This window comes from Chamaea fasciata, unplaced genomic scaffold, assembly GCF_029207755.1.
Source record: "Chamaea fasciata isolate MVZ Bird 193981 ecotype frontalis unplaced genomic scaffold, bChaFas1.0.hap1 SCAF_42, whole genome shotgun sequence".
NCBI classification, from domain to species: domain Eukaryota; kingdom Metazoa; phylum Chordata; class Aves; order Passeriformes; family Sylviidae; genus Chamaea; species Chamaea fasciata.
The window spans coordinates 1,066,987-1,087,178 of NW_027094127.1; the positions used below are offsets into that span (position 1 = coordinate 1,066,987).

The following is a 20,192-nucleotide window of genomic DNA, read 5'->3' on the forward strand; positions in this document are numbered from 1 at the left end:
GCCAACTTGCATGAGGCTTTAGGGAATCCGGTCTAGTGGAAAGGGTCCCTGCCCATGGCATGTGGGTCACACGGGGAGATCTTTAGGGTGTCTTCCAACTCAGACTGTCCAATGATCCCGTGAAGCAAAATCTTACTATCTGCTTGCCTTGCCGTGACTCCGTTCCTAACTGGCCTCTGCTGAACCCCACTGGCCCCTTTGTCTAACTATGCACAGCAGCTTTTGCTGTCATGGTAAACAGATGGTTTGATGAGCAAGGTCCTGCAATCATATCTAGCAGAGCAGACTGCACACACTCTTCCTCCTCTTCCTCTGTAGTTAAAATCAAGAATATAAAGGCCATTTGTTGTTGCTCTGAATAAAAAGCTCCATAATACTGAAACCATTTAGAGGTTATTTTGGGTACACAAAGATTTTACCATTACGTTAAGAGTTTCTCTAATTGTGTTAGAAACAATATGAAGTTCCAATTGAAATATGAAATGATATCTGCTGTATAAAAACTGAAAGGAGTTACATCACAAGTCATGAGTTAGAAATCGAGCTGGTTGCAGAAATTTACAAACTCTAAAGGTACAACATGTGTAGAATGGAGGGCCCAAACCACCTTTCTGTCTACTGCCTGGAATTGGTTAATCAAAAAAGTTAATGTGAAACAAAGACATTTTCAAGAAAAGCTTGTAAGCTACAAGCAAAAAACAATTGCAAATCATATATTTAATTTAATCTTGACATTTGCAGTTAAGAGTGAATGACTTATTATGTGGTGATGGTTATGTGGTAATGCTCCTCACTCACTGAAAGCTGTATCTCCATCTCCTCCTTGCTGTTTTTGTAATCTCTTTTGAAACCTCTCTGGAAATCCTCCACCATCTTCCACATGAAGGTGAGGAGGGCATCGTTGCAGGAGTTCTTGGAAAACTGCAGGTTCCAGAACACCAGGCTGCTCAAGTTGTTGGTGTATAGCTTCATCAGGACCCCTGGGGTGAGGAACTTCCGCAGATTCAAGCCGTTCTCCAGGAAGAGCCAGACAAATTTGGGCCTGTCTTTCACCAGGGCTGTGAACATCACATCCTGAAGGTCAGCAGCCTAGGAAGAACTGGAAAAGCAAATGTGAGGGATCACATGTGAGACATGTAAATTTCATCTATGGCCTGATACACAATCACTGTCACACTTTCATCAGAATCAGGCCGGGGGCTTTTTCTGTGCACAATTGCCTTGGCTAGATGGCCCAGAGCATTTCTGGCATGGGCAGATCACCTTTCTAACCAGTGATGATAGAATGGATGGATCATCAGCGAATGATGGAGCTGGCTCTATGGATTATCCTGACTGAATGAGTTGGAAAGGACCCACAAGGATCATGGAGTCCAGCCCCCGGCCCTGCACAGACACCCCAACAATGCCACCCTGTGCATCCCTGAGAGTGTTTCTCAAATGCTCCTTGAGCTGTGGCAGCCTTGGGGCTGTGCCCATTCCCTGGGGAGCCTGGGCAGCGCCCTGTACCCTCTGGGAGAAGAACCTTTCCCTGGTCTCCAGCCTGAGCCTCCCCTGGCACAGCTCCAGCCATTCCCTGGGGTCCTGTCCCTGTAACAGCAGAGATGGGAGCTGCCCCTTGTGAGGAAGCAGCAGCTGCCAAGGAGGTCTGACCTCCTCTTCTCCAGGCTGAACAGAATGTGACGGTCAGTGCGGGAGCAATAGACACTCTCTTGACACAGAGGCCCAGGTGCTGAGACAGTGGCTCCTGCTGGGATGTGTCCCTCCCCACAGCTCCCAGCACTCCCTCAGAAGGGGGCTGCACCTGCCAGTTTCGGTCATTGGTGAAGATCTCGTCGCTGGCCAGGTCCAGCTGGTTCCACTCCAGCAGCAGTTTCAGCTGCCCGTTCCAGTTCTCCCTGTCGTGCTCCTTGGTGCTGAAAGCTGCAGGCGAGGAACAATCTCTGGGTAACAACCAGGCACATTTATCATTGCTGCTTCTCACACTGCCAGGACAAGACTTCTTCCAAGTGGCTTTTTCCCCAGACTCATGCACATCTTCCTGACTGGGGGCTGGAGGCTGCTGGAGGCTCAGGGATGTGTTTATGGTCCAGGAGCACTTCCTAACCAAGATCAGCACAAGGCTTTCTTCAGGCTGCTCAGAGTCCTGCACCCTCTACACCAGGGAGATTCTGCAGGATTCCCAAGTGGGGCCCAACCAGCATCCCCAAGACTCTCCAAAATGCCTTCCCAGTTACCTGGTTTGGATCTTTCCCACGCTCAGAGATCCCATACTGCTGTTGTAGCCTGCCCACACCCCTTCAGCAGAAGAAGACAGGCTCCAAATTAAGGCAGGAGCTTAGCTCTAGGGAGATGGCACTGCTCTAAGGAAACCTCCTCTAGGGAATAAATAGCCATCCCATTTCCATTTATTATTAAATTCCCAAACAAACCCAGAAAAACAATTATTTGCCTTGGTACAGAGCAAAGGAAATGGCATTGCCCACAATTGCATCTCCAGCTTCTATTCTGATCACTGTCAGTAAATGAAGGCTTTCAAGGACGTCTTTGATCTACAAAAAAAGAGAAAAATTCCCTTTCAAAGCTTTCAAGGCTGTTTAGTAGCAGATCTTCTAGATCCTTTAACAAAGAAATTTACCACCGCATCGTAGCAAAGCTGCTTCTCATCAGTCCTGGGTTTTAACAAATTTAAACAAGCCTAAATGGAAGTAGATAATGAGTTGGATTTTAAAGTCACCAAAGGACAACATTAATTATCCTCTGAACATACAGCAAAGAAATGTGATTCCCCGATGCAGAACATCTTGAACACCAAGATATCATCTCAGTAATTAGAAGCAGCAAGAAATTTCCATTAATGTCATCCTCTGAGTGTCACTTTGCAAAGCAGAAGACCACACAGAGGTAAAACAAAGGCCTTGCTTTGGTTTCAAACATTTTCCTAGGAAGGCATGAGAAGAACCCAATTCTCTTAAGGAATCAAAGCTCTCCAGGAATGAAAGTCCACTCAGTGCTACAAAAGTAGCCCAAACAAATGAGTAGATTGCAAAAGGGCTAATCCTCCCCCTGCTCCAGATATCAAAGTGGCCAAGAAAGTAGAGCTCTCCCCTCTTCTTCTCTGCAGGAGAAGCAGGATGACTAAGAGAAAAAGTCCCAGCTATTCCTTCAGTCCTCCATCACCAAAGCTGTGCCATAGCACAGGTGCTGCCTTCAAAGTGACCCCAGTTCCAGCCTAGACCTCTCACCTTCCAGACAACTCCTTCCCCAACACGCCCAGCAACAGCAACCTCAGCTCAACACCCTGCCAAGACCCGCAGCTGTCCCCATGCCTACGCAGAGCTTTCCCACCCCCTGGTTCCCTGCACGTGCCGTGGCATGGCACTCAGGAGGATGTGCTCCAAGGCCTTCCCCGCTAGCAAGCTCAGGCTGCCAGGCCTACGGTTCCTGGATCATCCTTCCCACCCACCCTTCCCGTGCACGGCTGGTCCATTTGCGCTCAGCTCGGACTTGGCCGCTTCAGCAGGACTGCTGCTAAAGGATGGAGAGCAGCCCGGCAAGCTCCTTCTCCAGCTCCCTCTTTACTCTCGGGGCAGGTAGAACATGCCACAGGAAAGCAAGCAGTGCCAAAAGACTTGGGCCAGCATCAGGCACATTGAGGAATCAAACAAGGCCTTTGTTCGATGGAAGGAAGCACAAGCAATTGACAGACGTGAAGAGGACTTAGCACAGATGTCCAGAAGTACTTAGCACCAGTGAACATCAGGAAAACCTGGGAGCCTAACTTGACATGAGAGTGACTTGACAAAAAGCTTGAGACATAGCCTTTGGGAAGACCTAAGGGCGGCTACAGAATCAGCCCTGTGCAGGGACAGCATGAGGAAGATGAGCTGCTTTGGTGCGCTGAGACTCTTCCTGGCCAGCAGGTGGACATTAACTTCAGGTCTAGGATTCTGACGCAAAGTGTTTCCTTCTAAGCCCCTGCCTATGGAATCACCTCAGCAGTCTAAAGACGGAAGGGATTTTTGATAGAATTCCTACAGCAACCCACAGAAATTTGGACGTGGCGAAGAAGCCTTGTGCTGGGGTGCAGAGCCCTAACCTCCTGCCAATAAAAGAGCTCTTGGTGGACAATGCATTTGTCTGCTGATTTCATTGAATTCTAGAGACCTCTCAGGACTGCTCTATCCTGAGGGAAGGCCCTTGGCCTTGAGCTGTAGGCACCCGCGCAAGCTTCAGATCAGCTCCCTCAGCTTCCAGGACCTCTCTTGGCCGGCATCCTGACGGGGAGGCAGGACCGCTGCCAGGCACTGCTGGGACCCAGCAGGACAGGACCGGCTGTCTCGTGTCCACGTAGCACCCCCTGACACAGCCAGGGTCATCCCGAAAGCAGACAAGGCTCACGTGTCAGCGCAGAGGGGCAAGGAGCGCTGGGCTCCTCTCAGGGTGTCTCAGCTGGGCCTGCTCCACAAGACGCCCCCATTTGAAGGCCTGCTAATGCCCAGCTGCCAGAAATGCCTGCCTTGTTCTCTCCAAGATGCAGAGGAAGAGGCAGGGAGCAGGGCGCCTTGGGAGGCAAAGCTTCCAAGCCTTTTCTGAGGCCACGCACACACCAAGAGCAGCCAAGACTCTCCCTGCTGCCTGGCCCACACAGCCCAGCTCGGTGCTGGCCCTCTGGGCCGCAGCAGCTTCCAGCAAGCAAGAGGCAAACACATATTGCGAGGAGTTGAAACACAGCAGACAGGTAAGATGTGAGACGTGTGTGCTGGAAAGCCTTTGAATTTACAGCTCTCCAAGACAGCTTTGGGGCTGGCAGCTGGACAGAGATGCTCCTGCTCAAACCTGTGTCCAAAGGGGGGGAACACACCCTGCTGCAGGCGCTTGCCTTGGTCTCTGCAGGTCCAGCTGGATTCCAAACCTGCTCTTCACAGCCTTCTCCCTTCCCTTGTCCGTCTGCCAAGGGCAACGGGCCTCAAGGACTGAAAGGACCACAGAGAGCCAAAGGAGGACAGTTGTTTCTACATCACTGGGAGCTCCTAGGAAAGCACTTTCCTTCAGCAGCTAGCCCCTTTCCCCCAGAGGTCTTTCCCAGGACTGGAAGCTTTCCTGGTGTAAGAGACGGTCCGAAGATCCCTCATTTGCCTCACGACCATCGTCAAGGACAGAGACTGAAACCCCTAAAAGGGACTTTAAAATCTCAATACAGGAGTTCTGGCCTGGATGAGGCGGGATGTTGGCCAAGTGCTGCCTGCAGGTGTGTTCGATGGAAAAACCCAGCACCCATATCGGAACATCAGAATCTGAGCAGAAACAATGGGCAAGTCACGGTGAAGTGACTGTGCCTGCTGGCACTGCAGCTGCTGACTTGTACTGGTTGACACTGTACCTGCTGATGACCAACTTGTTCTGGGTTCACTAAATGAACACACTACAGTGATTTCCCCCACCTGTTTGGCCAACTGCCTGTCGCTTCGGAGAGGACTATAAAACCCTGGAGACCCCCGCTCACTTTTGAGATCTCCCCACTGGAGAAGACCGCGTCTATAGGCATCTTCAAAATCCTCGAGGACTCGACCCTCCATGTTGGTAGCCATAATCCCCTTCCCCTCTTTTCTGTTTTTCTAACTATTCTCTTTTTCTCTCCCTACTATCGCATTTGTTGGCACTAAATAAAGGTGCATTTGTGATTGAGTAAACTGAGTTTGTCCCCCGCTGAGTCTTTCGTGCTCTGAGATCCCTAAAAGGAACCATCACGAACCCCGCTTGTGTGAGCGGATCGTGACACCTGGGGAATGCCAAGACAATCTTAAGAAACCCTGGCAAGGCTGAATTTCTTTCTGGTCCTTTCTGGAAAGGCGCTCCAGCTCTAGCTGGCATTTCCCCCAGTGTGATTCCAGCTGGAGGTTGACACATGCAGCCCCAGGCCCTCTACAAACACAAGCTGCCCGCTGCCTCCACTCCTGCCTGCGCTCACAGCAGCAAAAGCAGGTTCTTCCCGGCCACAGACCAGAGCCCTAATCCCGCAGGACGCTCTCGCCAGCACCTTCCAGGACTCTCCGCTGTGCACGCAGCACTTTTCCTGCCCGGTCTCCACAGCCTTTGGAAGACAGAGCACAACCTGGCTGGCGCTGCCATCAGCACACTGCAAACACGGGCAGAGGAAGGAGAAGCAGGGGCTGCTTTGCGGCCATGCCCAGGAGAGACTGGAAGGCTGCCCTCCCTCTGCTCTCACTTGCTTGGCTTTCTGGCAGCCTCTGAGGCAGGGGCTGCGATTCCTCAGCTCTGGGCACCAGAACCGCAGCCCGGATTCCGGCACTGCCTGACGGCGCTGGGGCCGTTGGCTGGGTCACGCGTCCGAGTCTCGGCCACCGTGCTGCTGCTGCTGCTGCTTCACTTGCCCTTAGGCACACCCCAAGCTCCCTGTTAAGGCCTGATGGTCTCTGCTTCTGCCATCTCCCCGACCCTGTGCAGGGATGGAGCACTGCTGTGCTTTCAGCAGGCTATTCTTGAAAGCTTCCAGCATTCCAAGCTCCTTTGCCCTCTGTAGATGCTTGCCATGGAATCCCTCACAGCTGGCTTCAGAGCGTCCTCAGGTTGGCTCTCCCAAAATCCGGGAGCTTCAGGCTGCTCAGTAGGACCTTAAACTGCACAGTGTTGTGGAACTGGACCTTCAGCACAGGCACCTTTCCAGCCTGACGCGGCCTCGCTCCTCTGTGTCTCTGCACAAAAGACGGCGCGCAAGAGGACGGCAGCAGGGGCCTGTGTGTGCTAGGGCTCAGGTTTTTACGCCGCATCAGCTCCACAGAGACACAGGTGAAGTGAAGAAGCCAAAGTGTTTATTAATTCAAGGCCAAGCAAAGGGATGAGCTGGGAGGGAATAAGGGGGGATGGGCAGGGTCTGAGGGCTGGAGGGAGGGAGCTAACTACAAAGAGGGAGAGGTGTGAAGCCAGGAGAATTGTGCTCAGCCTCAGCTGTGCGTGGAGCTCCAGCAGCACTGAGAGATGGTGTCCTCTTCAGTGTCTCCTGGTGTGTTCTTGGGACACCGGTTTGCTGGTTTCAGAAGACGTCCCCAGTTGTTTAGCTTTCTGGGGAAAGCAGGCTTCATTTTGCAGGTTCAGAGCATGACGGGCTGTTGTCTTGCCTCTGGGTTTGAAGGGCTGCAAGAGAGAAGAATAGAGACATGGTCAGAGGCTGGATCTGTGGGAATCCTAGGAGATCTTCCTGCCAGTGCCATCCCATCCAGCCCTCATCCACACAGGGAGCAAAGGCCTCCAGAGCTGAGGATTGCAGCTGTCTGCCCAGGCAGTGCCGCTTCCCCCGCCAGAGCCGCTGACGGCCCGCTGCCCTCACTCACCCTGACTGAGAAGGTGAAGCTGTCCTGGCTGCCCCCTCAGAGAGCGTGTCACGGCCCCAGCGGCACGGCTCCCTGCCAGCGCCGCTGCCAGCCCTGTGGCCACACGGCCTCCTGCCCCGGCAGGGCTCAGCCCGGGCCCTTGCCGCCTGCTGCCGCCCCAGGGCACGGCTGCCAGAGGGCGGCAGCAGCCCCGAGGGCAGGCGGGGCTCCACGGCGCCAGGCCCGGATGCCGCTGCAGCCGGGGCAGCAGCAGCCGGGGCCGGGGACGAGCTGCGGCGGGCCGGGGAGGGAGCCCGGGCTCATGGCTCACCCATGAACCGCATGGCCGCCTCTGGCAGGGACTCCTGTGGGTTCTCCAGGTAGGGCAGGGCCCGGCGCAGGTGCTCGGCCGCTAGGATCCTGTCATCTGCCAGCTGGAGAGAGCGGCAGGAGGGAAGGGTTGGCGCGGGCTCAGCCCCTGGGCCGGGCTCTGGCCGCGCCCAGCCCCGGCCTCCCCTGCCCGCACGGCCCTGAGGCCCGGCCAGCAGCCGCTGGCGCCGGGCTCTGGAGGGGGCAGAGGGCCGGCTGCTGCCCGGGGAGCCGCGGTGCCGCCCCGTGCCCGCAGCCCCGCTGGGCCGGGACTCCACGGGCACCCGGCTCGGGGCCGCAGGAGCCTGGAGAAGAGCCCGCGGGGCCCAGGGAAGGCAGCGGCGTGTGGGGCGCAGGCTGGAGCCCCCGGGTGCAGCACTGGGCAGGGGCCACAGCTGCCAGCCCCGCGGCCACGGATCTTCTCCAGGCTGAGGCTGCCACTTCTCCAAGCCATCCTTACCTTACAGTCATCGATAGTCAACGGTTGTTCCTTTGTCAGGAGCTTCTCGAGATCCCTCCTCTTCAGGAACTTGGCCGCACAATGCAGGGTTTCCCGAGAGGCCTGAAGAGCAGCAGAGATGCAGAGATGGCACCACAGCCCAAAACACAAGGACCCGCATCCCTGTGCCATGGCCTGGAGGAGGACGCAGCCTCCTCCTCCTCCTGCAGCAGGGCAGGAGGCAGCTGAGCCCCCGTCCCAGGGATGCACAAAACCTCACATTTGCCACACGCCGGTTCTCATCATGGCAGTAGATTAAAAGTAGGTACAGGCTCTTGTTGACAGTTGCCTTCAGGGGCTTTTTTCCCTCCTTCACTACCAACTCCATCACCTTACAGAAGAGGTCAATGGAGAGCAGTTTCATGTAGCTATTTTCCTAGAGGAAAGGAAAAAACCTAAGCATCAATTACTCCTGGCCCACCTAGGCAAAGGCCTGAAAATGCAGACAGCACAAGGTTTCTGGGCAGCACCCAATGCCTGTGGCTCGGGTTGCAGAACCTTACATTGTTAAAGAGCGCCAGGAGTGCCTCAGCCAGCTTTGGGGCGGTGGTGCTGGATACCAGGATGTCTTTGTTCTCCAGCATATTAGTAAAGACACGGAGGGTCAGGGCAACCACCACTCCATCTTCATCAGCCAGCAGATCTACAAAGCTTTCAGACAGGCAGCACATTCTTCTGGCCTGTGTGGAACACAAGGCTGCGCTGTGAAGCCGTGAACAGCTGCACCAGCGACAGCGCCCTGGCACTGCAAGCCCAGCCTGCTGCCGCAGGGCCCAGACACCAAAGGCCTGTCCCAAAGCACTCGGGCAGCTGAGGCAGGAGAGCTGGGAGCAGCTGCCTCAGCTCCTGAAGGCCAGCCAGCCCATGGGGCTGCTCTCCCCAGTGCAGCTTCAGCTGCTGCCCCCTTCTCACCATCAGGGGATCCTTGCTGAGCACCAGCAGGCCTTTGAGCGCCAGGCGACACCTCTTCCTGCACTCGATCCGCAGGTACCTGGACACGACCCTCAGGACCCAGCCACCACATTTAGTCCAGTCCAGGCACTCCAGGACCTGAAAGGCACAGGGCAGTGGCACAGGGCCCGGCTGGCAGGAGCCCAGAACTGCCCGGGGCCAGCCCCGGGCAGCAGCAGCACAGGGCGCTGGTGCCATCCCAGGAGGCTAGGGATGCGGCTGCGGGAGGGCAGAGAGCTGGGAGGCAGCTCAGCCAGGCAGCGCTGCTCTTCAGACTCACCTCCACAAGGAATGCCAGGAAAGGCAGATCGCAGCCTGGCTTCTCAATGCTGAGCAGCCGGAGCAAGCGGGTTGCGATGCAGGCAGAGAAAGGGATCAAGACATAGCGCATCTCCCTGTCAGGGGCAAAAAGGAAGAAAGAGCCTGAGCTGGGGGGGGCACACTTTCCTCACGACTGACTCCCAGAGGTGCAGTCTTTCCCCAGCATCCCTGGAGGGGATGTGGGTGCTTTGGGAGGCGGCCACTCCCGTGCACCCTCCTCTCCCAGCCTTTTCCAGTCTGCTCGGCCGTCCCTAAAGTGACGAGGCCCTCTGGCCACTGACCAGAGGGACTGTGTGGGGCAGCCCGGGCACAGGGCACCAATTCCAGGGACAGCAGGGAGCAGGGGGTCTCACCTGGCCAGCAGAGCCACAGCATAGTACTGGGTATGAGCACAGAGCATGGTGTCCCAGCCATGCTTGGACTCCACAGCCATCACCTCATTCTCACACTGCAGCCGGCAGAGCAGGGTCTTCATGACCTGCACTGCAAACCTGTGTGCAGAGCAAAGCCCGGGTCACATTGGGAGCACTGGCACTGGCCACAAGGACATGGGAAGGACGGGAGGACGGAGACCTGTTGGGGTCGCTGGGAAGGCGGTGTTCCTCTCGGCACGCTCTCCAGAAGCGATCAACTTCCTGTGGTGGCATCTGCTGTGTGGTGATGACAACATGGAAAAGCAGAGCCACAAAGAGGCGGGAGGAATAAAGGGTCATAGCCTCGTGGCACTCAGGCACCTCGACAATCACCCACACCACCAGAGTTGCCTGCAAAAGAAGTTGCCAAGGAGAGCGCTCAGTGCGAGGTGTCCATGTGGCAGGGCCCCAGGGGAGACGCAGGGGGAGCAGCGGGCCTGGTGCCCCCTGAGCCTGCCCTTAGGCCAGGTTTCAGCCCAGGGCCTGAGGCAGGGAGAGGATGGAGAGCTGCTGGAGAGGTGACCTGGGGGTGAGCAAATGCCCAGAAACTCACAGCCAGGGCAAAAACGTCCGCCTTGTCGCCATCGGAGGTGAACATGCTGTGCAGAGGCCAATTCTCCATCACACAGAGCAGTGCTGGCAGCACCTTCTCCACTGTGGGAACCGAAGAGCCTATGCTTCTCCACATCATTGCAGCAGCTCTGTGGGATCAGAGCTCTGTGTCAGGGACATCTCAGCCACACTACCATGCCCTGTGCGGGTCTGGGGGCCGGGTGACAGAGCCCCGGTGCCCTGAAGGGCAGGGAGGGAGCACGGCAGCAGGCTCGGGAAACAGAGGGGCCCGAGGGTCCCGGACCTGTCTGCCGCTCTGGCAGAGCCCATTGCACGGGCCGTGCAGGGCCATGGCCCTAAAGGCCGGGGAGGCCTGAGCTCTCCAGGGAGGTGGGCCCATACCTGTCACATGTTGGGGCACAGCGCAGGAGGGTCAGCACCACGTCAGCTGGGTGTTCTTCGGCCAGCCTCACGATGTTCATGGGCAGCCTGGTATCCACATTTCCATGCGTTGCAAGATTCTGGTGCATCTTCTTTACAATGGCTGGCACCTGGAAAGGGCATGGGGAAGACTTGGGCCGCTGTCTCGGGGAGCAACTTCACCAGCTTCCCCCAAGAATCGCTTCCCTTCCTGCCACGCTGTGCCGGCCTCAAAGGCTGAGGGGGCCCAGTGGCCGTGGCTGGAGATGACACACAATCCTGGGAAGCCTCTAGCCCCGGCCCCAGGCTGTTTACCTGCTGCTCAGAAGGAATACCACTCTTCTGGATAAAATCCACGGTGGGAGCAGGAATGGCAGTGGGAGTGGCCGTGGCGCCAGTATCTCTGATGCCCTGAGTCTCTCCAGTGTCAGTAATTTGGAGGGCCACATCCTCAGCCACTGCCTTGTCAGCCCTTGCCCTTTGATCATTCAACGCAGCGTCAAAATTTTCTGAGGGCTCAGCCAAATCTGTGTTGACATCAGGCTCTGCCTGGGGCTCGGTCAGCCCACAGTCAGGCTCAGCTGAGCCCTCAGCTGCCCTGGTGCCGGTGTTTCTACGCCGAATGCGCAGGAATTTTCGGATCATCTGCAGGAGAACAAAGGACAGGGAAGAGAGACGTGTTCCATGGAGTGCTCCAAGCGCGGTGCTCGGCTGAGCAGTGACAGCAGGCCCAGCCCAGGCGGGGATGGCTGCAGGTACCTTCAGTGTCCTGCGGAAGCTTCCACCGGCAGGCCTCTGCTCTTGTGTGCCGTCCGTGGCTGCATCTGGCAAAGAGCGAGAGCAGCCAGAGCTGAGGGGCTGCGGGAGAGGCCGGAGAACACAGCCCAGCCCTGCCCTCCCCAGGCTGCGATAGGGACGGGATGGGATGGGGCCACGTTGGCTGCAGCCATCAGCCCTGTGGCCCAGCTCTGCCACTCACCATCCTGTAGTGTCTGGATCCGCTCGGGCTCTTCAGGCTCCTGTGCTGGGGTAGCTCCAGGGCCTTTGCTTTTTTTCCCCCTGAACACTTTGGACAGGCCGAGAAATCTGCCCGCCATGCCACAGCACCTTTCAAGAGAGATGCCTCAGGAAAGCACTGAGGCAACAAGTTGTGCACTTGCGCCTTGAAAGCGCCTGTGGCAGAAGAAGCCTCAGGAAGGCTGCAGGACAGCAAGTCCTGCACTCTGGTCTCAAGGGCTCCTGCCACGATGACAGGAGGTTCCTCGTAGATGATTCAAGTCACCAAATCCCACAGTCCGGCCTGGAGGCCACAGGCCACAGGGATAAGAGATGACTTGGAAAGCCTCCGAGTCACCAAGTCGTGCAGTCTGGCCCTGAGGTCAGCTGCACAACTCACTCCTTGTAGAAGCTCTGGGTCAGGCACAAACGAGTGCGCTGTGCGGGGGCTCCTCACAGCACCGCTCTGGCGCGTCCTGTCCCGTCGCCTGCTCCAAGGAATGTGGCCTGGCTGCGTCACTGCCAGCACCTATGTCCCCACGTGTCACAAAGGGTCCTTGGACACCCTGTGCAGTTCCATGCCACGGTGACCGCGCTGCTGCACCGTGTCACAAAGGGCCAATGCACACACTGCCACCTGCCCTGGGGCCGCTCCCAGCCCAGCCTAAGTGGCCCAGGTTGGAAGGAACCCCTCTCCCCAAGTGTCTAAGACAGCCCTGAGACAGCATTTTTCGCAGCGGCTCAATCCATGGGCAAACGCTGCCCTGCTCTGCGGGCTCAGGGCAGCAGAAGGAGCCCCCAGGGCCGCCGACGCAGCCGCAGCGGGAAGGGCACGGGGCCTCGCACAGAAGCTGGCACGGCCTCCCTGGGACACGTCCCAGCCGGTGGCCGTCCTAAACCCGCGGGTGTGACACAGATGAGGAACCTGTGGGCCAGGGCACAGACGCTGCCCTGACCCCTGCGGCCAGGGCAGTGCTGAAATCGGCAGGCGTGACGGAGCCCCCGCCCAAGCAGAGCTGCCGCCCCCCCGAGCCCTGGCAACGCTGGTGCCATCTCCTGCCCCAGAGACCTGTGCCCCGGGGCGCTTCTCTGCCACAGGGCAGCCAAAGTTAACGGGCCCTGGCGGCTGGGCTCCTTCCTACAGGGGATGTTGGCAGGAGCACCTGGAGCAAGTGCTGGCAACACTTGGTCTCTGTCAGAAGCTCTTACTCCATGCTGAAATTGTTTTCTACTTGGATTGATTTCCTGAAGCACAAAATCACCCTGGCAGCAGAGGCATAGAAGGAGCTGGCATTTAAAAATCCTCAACTCGGGAAAGCTTTTCTTCCCATTACTCAACTCAAGTAGTTGCAAAAAGTTGCCAACTTGCTAAATTAAGAGCAATGGCCTGAGAACCTGATAGATTTGCAAGTTTCCTTCCCATCTCAAAGCAGTGTTAGAAATGATCAGAGCCAATTTCCAAAATCAAAGATTTAGTTAACAAATTTGAAAAGCAATTTCGGGAAACGCCACGATAAATCAGGACAACATGGATCGAATGTTGGGTGGTCAATCCGGGAGCAGCAAAGGGTGCCCCTCCGGAGTACTGCCCACAAATTCGGGGTCTCGGGGGAGGTGTTTTAGACCATTGTTCTACCCTGAGGCGAAAACAAGACGGTAACAAAGAACCCGAAGAACATGACACCTTGTACATAAGAGAATCATTGAAATGTCTGGTGTCCGCAAGGGGTATCTGAAAGAGTTTCCTGAGAAATTGAAAAGACTTCTGCATGAAAAGTCTCCGAATCTTCTGTCAGAAGGTTTCTGCCGCCCTCCGCCCAGATTGGTATGGGATCTCCTGATGAGCTGTGAAGATGTGGTCCGCCCATGCTTCATGGGCCCTTTCCTGCTTATCTCTCTGGCAGATGTCCAGGTAACACCTTAGGACTGGTAAAAGACTGTGGTATGCAAAGAGAGGTCCTGGAAGTGTTTCCAGCAATTCAGGGGATTTTACCTTCCACTGCAAAGTTTTAAGACACACAATTTAAATCCAGGAATTTAATACTTTGTATCTATTACAGCAGCAACACATCTGCCTTAAGGTCATCCACTGAATGTCGCTTTGCAAAGCAGAAGACCACACAGAGGAAAAATAAAGACCTTACTTTGGATTCAAACATTTTTCTAGGAAGGCATGGAAAGAGCCTAATTCTCTTAAGGAATCAAAGCTCTCCAGGAATGAAAGCCCACTCAGTGTTACAAAAGTAGCCCAAACAAATGAGTAGACTGCAAAAGGGCTAATCCTCCCCCTGCTCCAGATATGGAAGTGGCCAAAAAAGTAGAGCTCTCCCCTCTTCTTCTCTGCAGGAGAAGCAGGATGACTAAGAGAAAAAGTCCCAGCTATTCCTTCAGTCCTCCATCACCAAAGCTGTGCCATAGCACAGGTGCTGCCTTCAAAGTGACCCCAGTTCCAGCCTAGACCTCTCACCTTCCAGACAACTCCTTCCCCAACACGCCCAGCAACAGCAACCCCAGCTCAACACCCTGCCAAGACCCGCAGCTGTCCCCATGCCTGCGCAGAGCTTTGCCACCCCCTGGTTCCCTGCACGTGCCGTGGCATGGCACTCAGGAGGATGTGCTCCAAGGCCTTCCCCGCTAGCAAGCTCAGGCTGCCAGGCCTACGGTTCCTGGATCATCCTTCCCACCCACCCTTCCCGTGCACGGCTGGTCCATTTGCGCTCAGCTCGGACTTGGCCGCTTCAGCAGGACTGCTGCTAAAGGATGGAGAGCAGCCCGGCAAGCTCCTTCTCCAGCTCCCTCTTTACTCTCGGGGCAGGTAGAACATGCCACAGGAAAGCAAGCAGTGCCAAAAGACTTGGGCCAGCATCAGGCACATTGAGGAATGAAACAAGGCCTTTGTTCGATGGAAGGAAGCACAAGCAATTGACAGAAGTGAAGAGGACTTAGCACAGATATCCAGAAGTCCTTAGCACCAGTTAACATCAGCAAAACCTGGAAGCCTAACTTGACATGAGAGTGACTTGACAAAAAGCTTGAGACATAGCCTTTGGGAAGACCTAAGGGCGGCTACAGAATCAGCCCTGTGCAGGGAAGGCATGAGGAAGATGAGCTGCTTTGGTGCGCTGAGACTCCTCCTGGCCAGCAGGTGGACATTAGCTTCAGGTCTAGGATTCTGACGCAAAGTGTTTCCTTCTAAGCCCCTGCCTATGGAATCACCTCAGCAGTCTAAAGATGGAAGGTATTTTTGATAGAATTCCTACAGAAATCCACTGAAATTTGGACGTGGCGAAGAAGCCTTGGGCTGGGGTGCAGAGCCCTAACCTCCGGCCAATAAAAGAGCTCTTGGTGGACAATGCATTTGTCTGCTGATTTCATTGAATTCTAGAGACCTCTCAGGACTGCTCTATCCTGAGGGAAGGCCCTTGGCCTTGAGCTGTAGGCACCCGCGCAAGCTTCAGATCAGCTCCCTCAGCTTCCAGGACCTCTCTTGGCCGGCATCCTGACGGGGAGGCAGGACCGCTGCCAGGCACTGCCGGGACCCAGCAGGACAGGACCGGCTGTCTCGTGTCCACGTAGCACCCCCTGACACAGCCAGGGTCATCCCGAAAGCAGACAAGGCTCACGTGTCAGCGCAGAGGGGCAAGGAGCGCTGGGCTCCTCTCAGGGTGTCTCAGCTGGGCCTGCTCCACAAGACGCCCCCATTTGAAGGCCTGCTAATGCCCAGCTGCCAGAAATGCCTGCCTTGTTCTCTCCAAGATGCAGAGGAAGAGGCAGGGAGCAGGGCGCCTTGGGAGGCAAAGCTTCCAAGCCTTTTCTGAGGCCACGCACACACCAAGAGCAGCCAAGACTCTCCCTGCTGCCTGGCCCACACAGCCCAGCTCGGTGCTGGCCCTCTGGGCCGCAGCAGCTTCCAGCAAGCAAGAGGCAAACACATATTGCGAGGAGTTGAAACACAGCAGACAGGTAAGATGTGAGACGTGTGTGCTGGAAAGCCTTTGAATTTACAGCTCTCCAAGACAGCTTTGGGGCTGGCAGCTGGACAGAGATGCTCCTGCTCACACCTCTGTCCAAAGGGGGGGAACACACCCTGCTGCAGGTGCTTGCCTTGGTCTCTGCAGGTCCAGCTGGATTCCAAACCTGCTCTTCACAGCCTTCTCCCTTCCCTTGTCCGTCTGCCAAGGGCAACGGGCCTCAAGGACTGAAAGGACCACAGAGAGCCAAAGGAGGACAGTTGTTTCTACATCACTGGGAGCTCCTAGGAAAGCACTTTCCTTCAGCAGCTAGCCCCTTTCCCCCAGAGGTCTTTCCCAGGACTGGAAGCTTTCCTGGTGTAAGAGACGGTCCGAAGATCCCTCATTTGCCTCACGACCATCGTCAAGGACAGAGACTGAAACCCCTAAAAGGGACTTTAAAATCTCAATACAGGAGTTCTGGCCTGGATGAGGCGGGATGTTGGCCAAGTGCTGCCTGCAGGTGTGTTCGATGGAAAAACCCAGCACCCATATCGGAACATCAGAATCTGAGCAGAAACAATGGGCAAGTCACGGTGAAGTGACTGTGCCTGCTGGCACTGCAGCTGCTGACTTGTACTGGTTGACACTGTACCTGCTGACGACCAACTTGTTCTGGGTTCACTAAATGAACACACTACAATGATTTCCCCCACCTGTTTGGCCAACTGCCTGTCGCTTCGGAGAGGACTATAAAACCCTGGAGACCCCCGCTCACTTTTGAGATCTCCCCACTGGAGAAGACCGCGTCTATAGGCATCTTCAAAAGCCTCGAGGACTCGACCCTCCATGTTGGTAGCCATAATCCCCTTCCCCTCTTTTCTGTTTTTCTAACTATTCTCTTTTTCTCTCCCTACTATCGCATTTGTTGGCACTAAATAAAGGTGCATTTGTGATTGAGTAAACTGAGTTTGTCCCCCGCTGAGTCTTTCGTGCTCTGAGATCCCTAAAAGGAAGCATCACGAACCCCGCTTGTGTGAGCGGATCGTGACACCTGGGGAATGCCAAGACAATCTTAAGAAACCCCGGCAAGGCTGAATTTCTTTCTGGTCCTTTCTGGACAGGCGCTCCAGCTCTAGCTGGCATTTCCCCCAGTGTGATTCCAGCTGGAGGTTGACACATGCAGCCCCAGGCCCTCTACAAACACAAGCTGCCCGCTGCCTCCACTCCTGCCTGCGCTCACAGCAGGAAAAGCAGGTTCTTCCCGGCCAGAGACCAGAGCCCTGATCCCGCAGGACGCTCTCGCCAGCACCTTCCAGGACTCTCCGCTGTGCACGCAGCACTTTTCCTGCCCGCTCTCCACAGCCTTTGGAAGACAGAGCACAACCTGGCTGGCGCTGCCATCAGCACACTGCAAACACGGGCAGAGGAAGGAGAAGCAGGGGCTGCTTTGCGGCCATGCCCAGGAGAGACTGGAAGGCTGCCCTCCCTCTGCTCTCACTCGCTTGGCTTTCTGGCAGCCTCTGAGGCAGGGGCTGCGATTCCTCAGCTCTGGGCACCAGAACCGCAGCCGGGATCCCGGCACTGCCTGACGGCGCTAGGGCCATTGGCCGGGTCACGCGTCCGAGTCTCGGCCACCGTGCTGCTGCTGCTGCTGCTTCACTTGCCCTTAGGCACACCCCAAGCTCCCTGTTAAGGCCTGATGGTCTCTGCTTCTGCCATCTCCCCGACCCTGTGCAGGGATGGAGCACTGCTGTGCTTTCAGCAGGCTATTCTTGAAAGCTTCCAGCATTCCAAGCTCCTTTGCCCTCTGTAGATGCTTGCCATGGAATCCCTCACAGCTGGCTTCAGAGCGTCCTCAGGTTGGCTCTCTCAAAATCCGGGAGCTTCAGGCTGCTCAGTAGGACCTTAAACTGCACAGTGTTGTGGAACTGGACCTTCAGCACAGGCACCTTTCCAGCCTGACGCGGCCTCGCTCCTCTGTGTCTCTGCACAAAAGACGGCGCGCAAGAGGACGGCAGCAGGGGCCTGTGTGTGCTAGGGCTCAGGTTTTTACGCCGCTTCAGCTCCACAGAGACACAGGTGAAGTGAAGAAGCCAAAGTGTTTATTAATTCAAGGCCAAGCAAAGGGATGAGCTGGGAGGGAATAAGGGGGGATGGGCAGGGTCTGAGGGCTGGAGGGAGGGAGCTAACTACAAAGAGGGAGAGGTGTGAAGCCAGGAGAATTGTGCTCAGCCTCAGCTGTGCGTGGAGCTCCAGTAGCACTGAGAGATGGTGTCCTCTTCAGTGTCTCCTGGTGTGTTCTTGGGACACCGGTTTGCTGGTTTCAGAAGACGTCCCCAGTTGTTTAGCTTTCTGGGGAAAGCAGGCTTCATTTTGCAGGTTCAGAGCATGACGGCCTGTTGTCTTGCCTCTGGGTTTGAAGGGCTGCAAGAGAGAAGAATAGAGACATGGTCAGAGGCTGGATCTGTGGGAATCCTAGGAGATCTTCCTGCCAGTGCCATCCCATCCAGCCCTCATCCACACAGGGAGCAAAGGCCTCCAGAGCTGAGGATTGCAGCTGTCTGCCCAGGCAGTGCAGCTTCCCCCGCCAGAGCCGCTGACGGCCCGCTGCCCTCACTCACCCTGACTGAGAAGGTGAAGCTGTCCTGGCTGCCCCCTCAGAGAGCGTGTCACGGCCCCAGCGGCACGGCTCCCTGCCAGCGCCGCTGCCAGCCCTGTGGCCACACGGCCTCCTGCCCCGGCAGGGCTCAGCCCGGGCCCTTGCCGCCTGCTGCCGCCCCAGGGCACGGCTGCCAGAGGGCGGCAGCAGCCCCGAGGGCAGGCGGGGCTCCACGGCGCCGGGCCCGGATGCCGCTGCAGCCGGGGCAGCAGCAGCCGGGGCCGGGGCCGAGCTGCGGCGGGCCGGGGAGGGAGCCCGGGCTCATGGCTCACCCATGAACCGCATGGCCGCCTCTGGCAGGGACTCCTGTGGGTTCTCCAGGTAGGGCAGGGCCCGGCGCAGGTACTCGGCCGCTCGCATCCTGTCGTCTGCCAGCTGGAGAGAGCGGCAGGAGGGAAGGGTTGGCGCGGGCTCAGCCCCTGGGCCGGGCTCTGGCCGCGCCCAGCCCCGGCCTCCCCTGCCCGCACGGCCCTGAGGCCCGGCCAGCAGCCGCTGGCGCCGGGCTCTGGAGGGGGCAGAGGGCCGGCTGCTGCCCGGGGAGCCGCGGTGCCGCCCCGTGCCCGCAGCCCCGCTGGGCCGGGACTCCACGGGCACCCGGCTCGGGCCCGCAGGAGCCTGGAGAAGAGCCCGCGGGGCCCAGGGAAGGCAGCGGCGTGTGGGGCGCAGGCTGGAGCCCCCGGGTGCAACACTGGGCAGGGGCCACGGCTGCCAGCCCCGCGGCCACGGATCTTCTCCAGGCTGAGGCTGCCACTTCTCCAAGCCATCCTTACCTTACAGTCATCGATAGTCAACGGTTGTTCCTTTGTCAGGAGCTTCTCGAGATCCCTCCTCTTCAGGAACTTGGCCGCACAATGCAGGGTTTCCCGAGAGGTCTGGAGAGCAGCAGAGATGCAGAGATGGCACCACAGCCCAGGGCACAAGGACTCGCATCCCTGTGCCAAGGCCTGGAGGAGGACGCAGCCTCCTCCTCCTCCTGCAGCAGGGCAGGAGGCAGCTGAGCCCCCGTCCCAGGGATGCACAAAACCTCACATTTGCCACACGCCAGTTCTCATCATGGCAGTAGATTAAAAGTAGGTACAGGCTCTTGTTGACAGTTGCCTTCAGGGGCTTTTTTCCCTCCTTCACTACCAACTCCATCACCTTACAGAAGAGGTCCATGGAGAGCAGTTGCATGTAGCTATTTTCCTAGGGGAAAGGAAAAAACCTAAGCATCAATTACTCCAGGCCCACCTAGGCAAAGGCCTGAAAATGCAGACAGCACAAGGTTTCTGGGCAGCACCCAATGCCTGTGGCTCGGGTTGCAGAACCTTACATTGTTAAAGAGCGCCAGGAGTGCCTCAGCCAGCTTTGGGGCGGTGGTGCTGGATACCAGGATGTTTTCGCCCTCCAGCATATTAGTAAGCACACGAAGGGTCAGGGCAACCACCACTCCGTCTTCATCAGCCAGCAGATCCACAAAGCTTTCAGACAGGCAGCACATTCTTCTGGCCTGTGTGGAACACAAGGCTGCGCTGTGAAGCCGTGAACAGCTGCACCAGCGACAGCGCCCTGGCACTGCAAGCCCAGCCTGCTGCCGCAGGGCCCAGACACCAAAGGCCTGTCCCAAAGCACTCGGGCAGCTGAGGCAGGAGAGCTGGGAGCAGCTGCCTCAGCTCCTGAAGCCCAGCCAGCCCATGGGGCTGCTCTCCCCAGTGCAGCTTCAGCTGCTGCCCCCTTCTCACCATCAGG

At 56.9% G+C, this 20,192-nt stretch overlaps 1 protein-coding gene across 1 annotated transcript; it reads right to left on the reverse strand.

Annotated features, from left to right (window-relative positions):
• Positions 1 to 759: 759 nt before the first annotated feature.
• On the reverse strand, positions 760 to 19,857 carry LOC136303898 (transient receptor potential cation channel subfamily M member 8-like). The gene is made up of 4 exons (XM_066207598.1): positions 19,777 to 19,857; positions 18,737 to 18,839; positions 1,805 to 1,923; positions 760 to 1,089 (listed from the first exon to the last, which is right to left on the reverse strand). The coding sequence occupies exons 1-4, from the start codon at positions 19,855 to 19,857 to the stop codon at positions 760 to 762; spliced, it is 633 nt and encodes a 210-aa protein (XP_066063695.1).
• Positions 19,858 to 20,192: the final 335 nt, after the last annotated feature.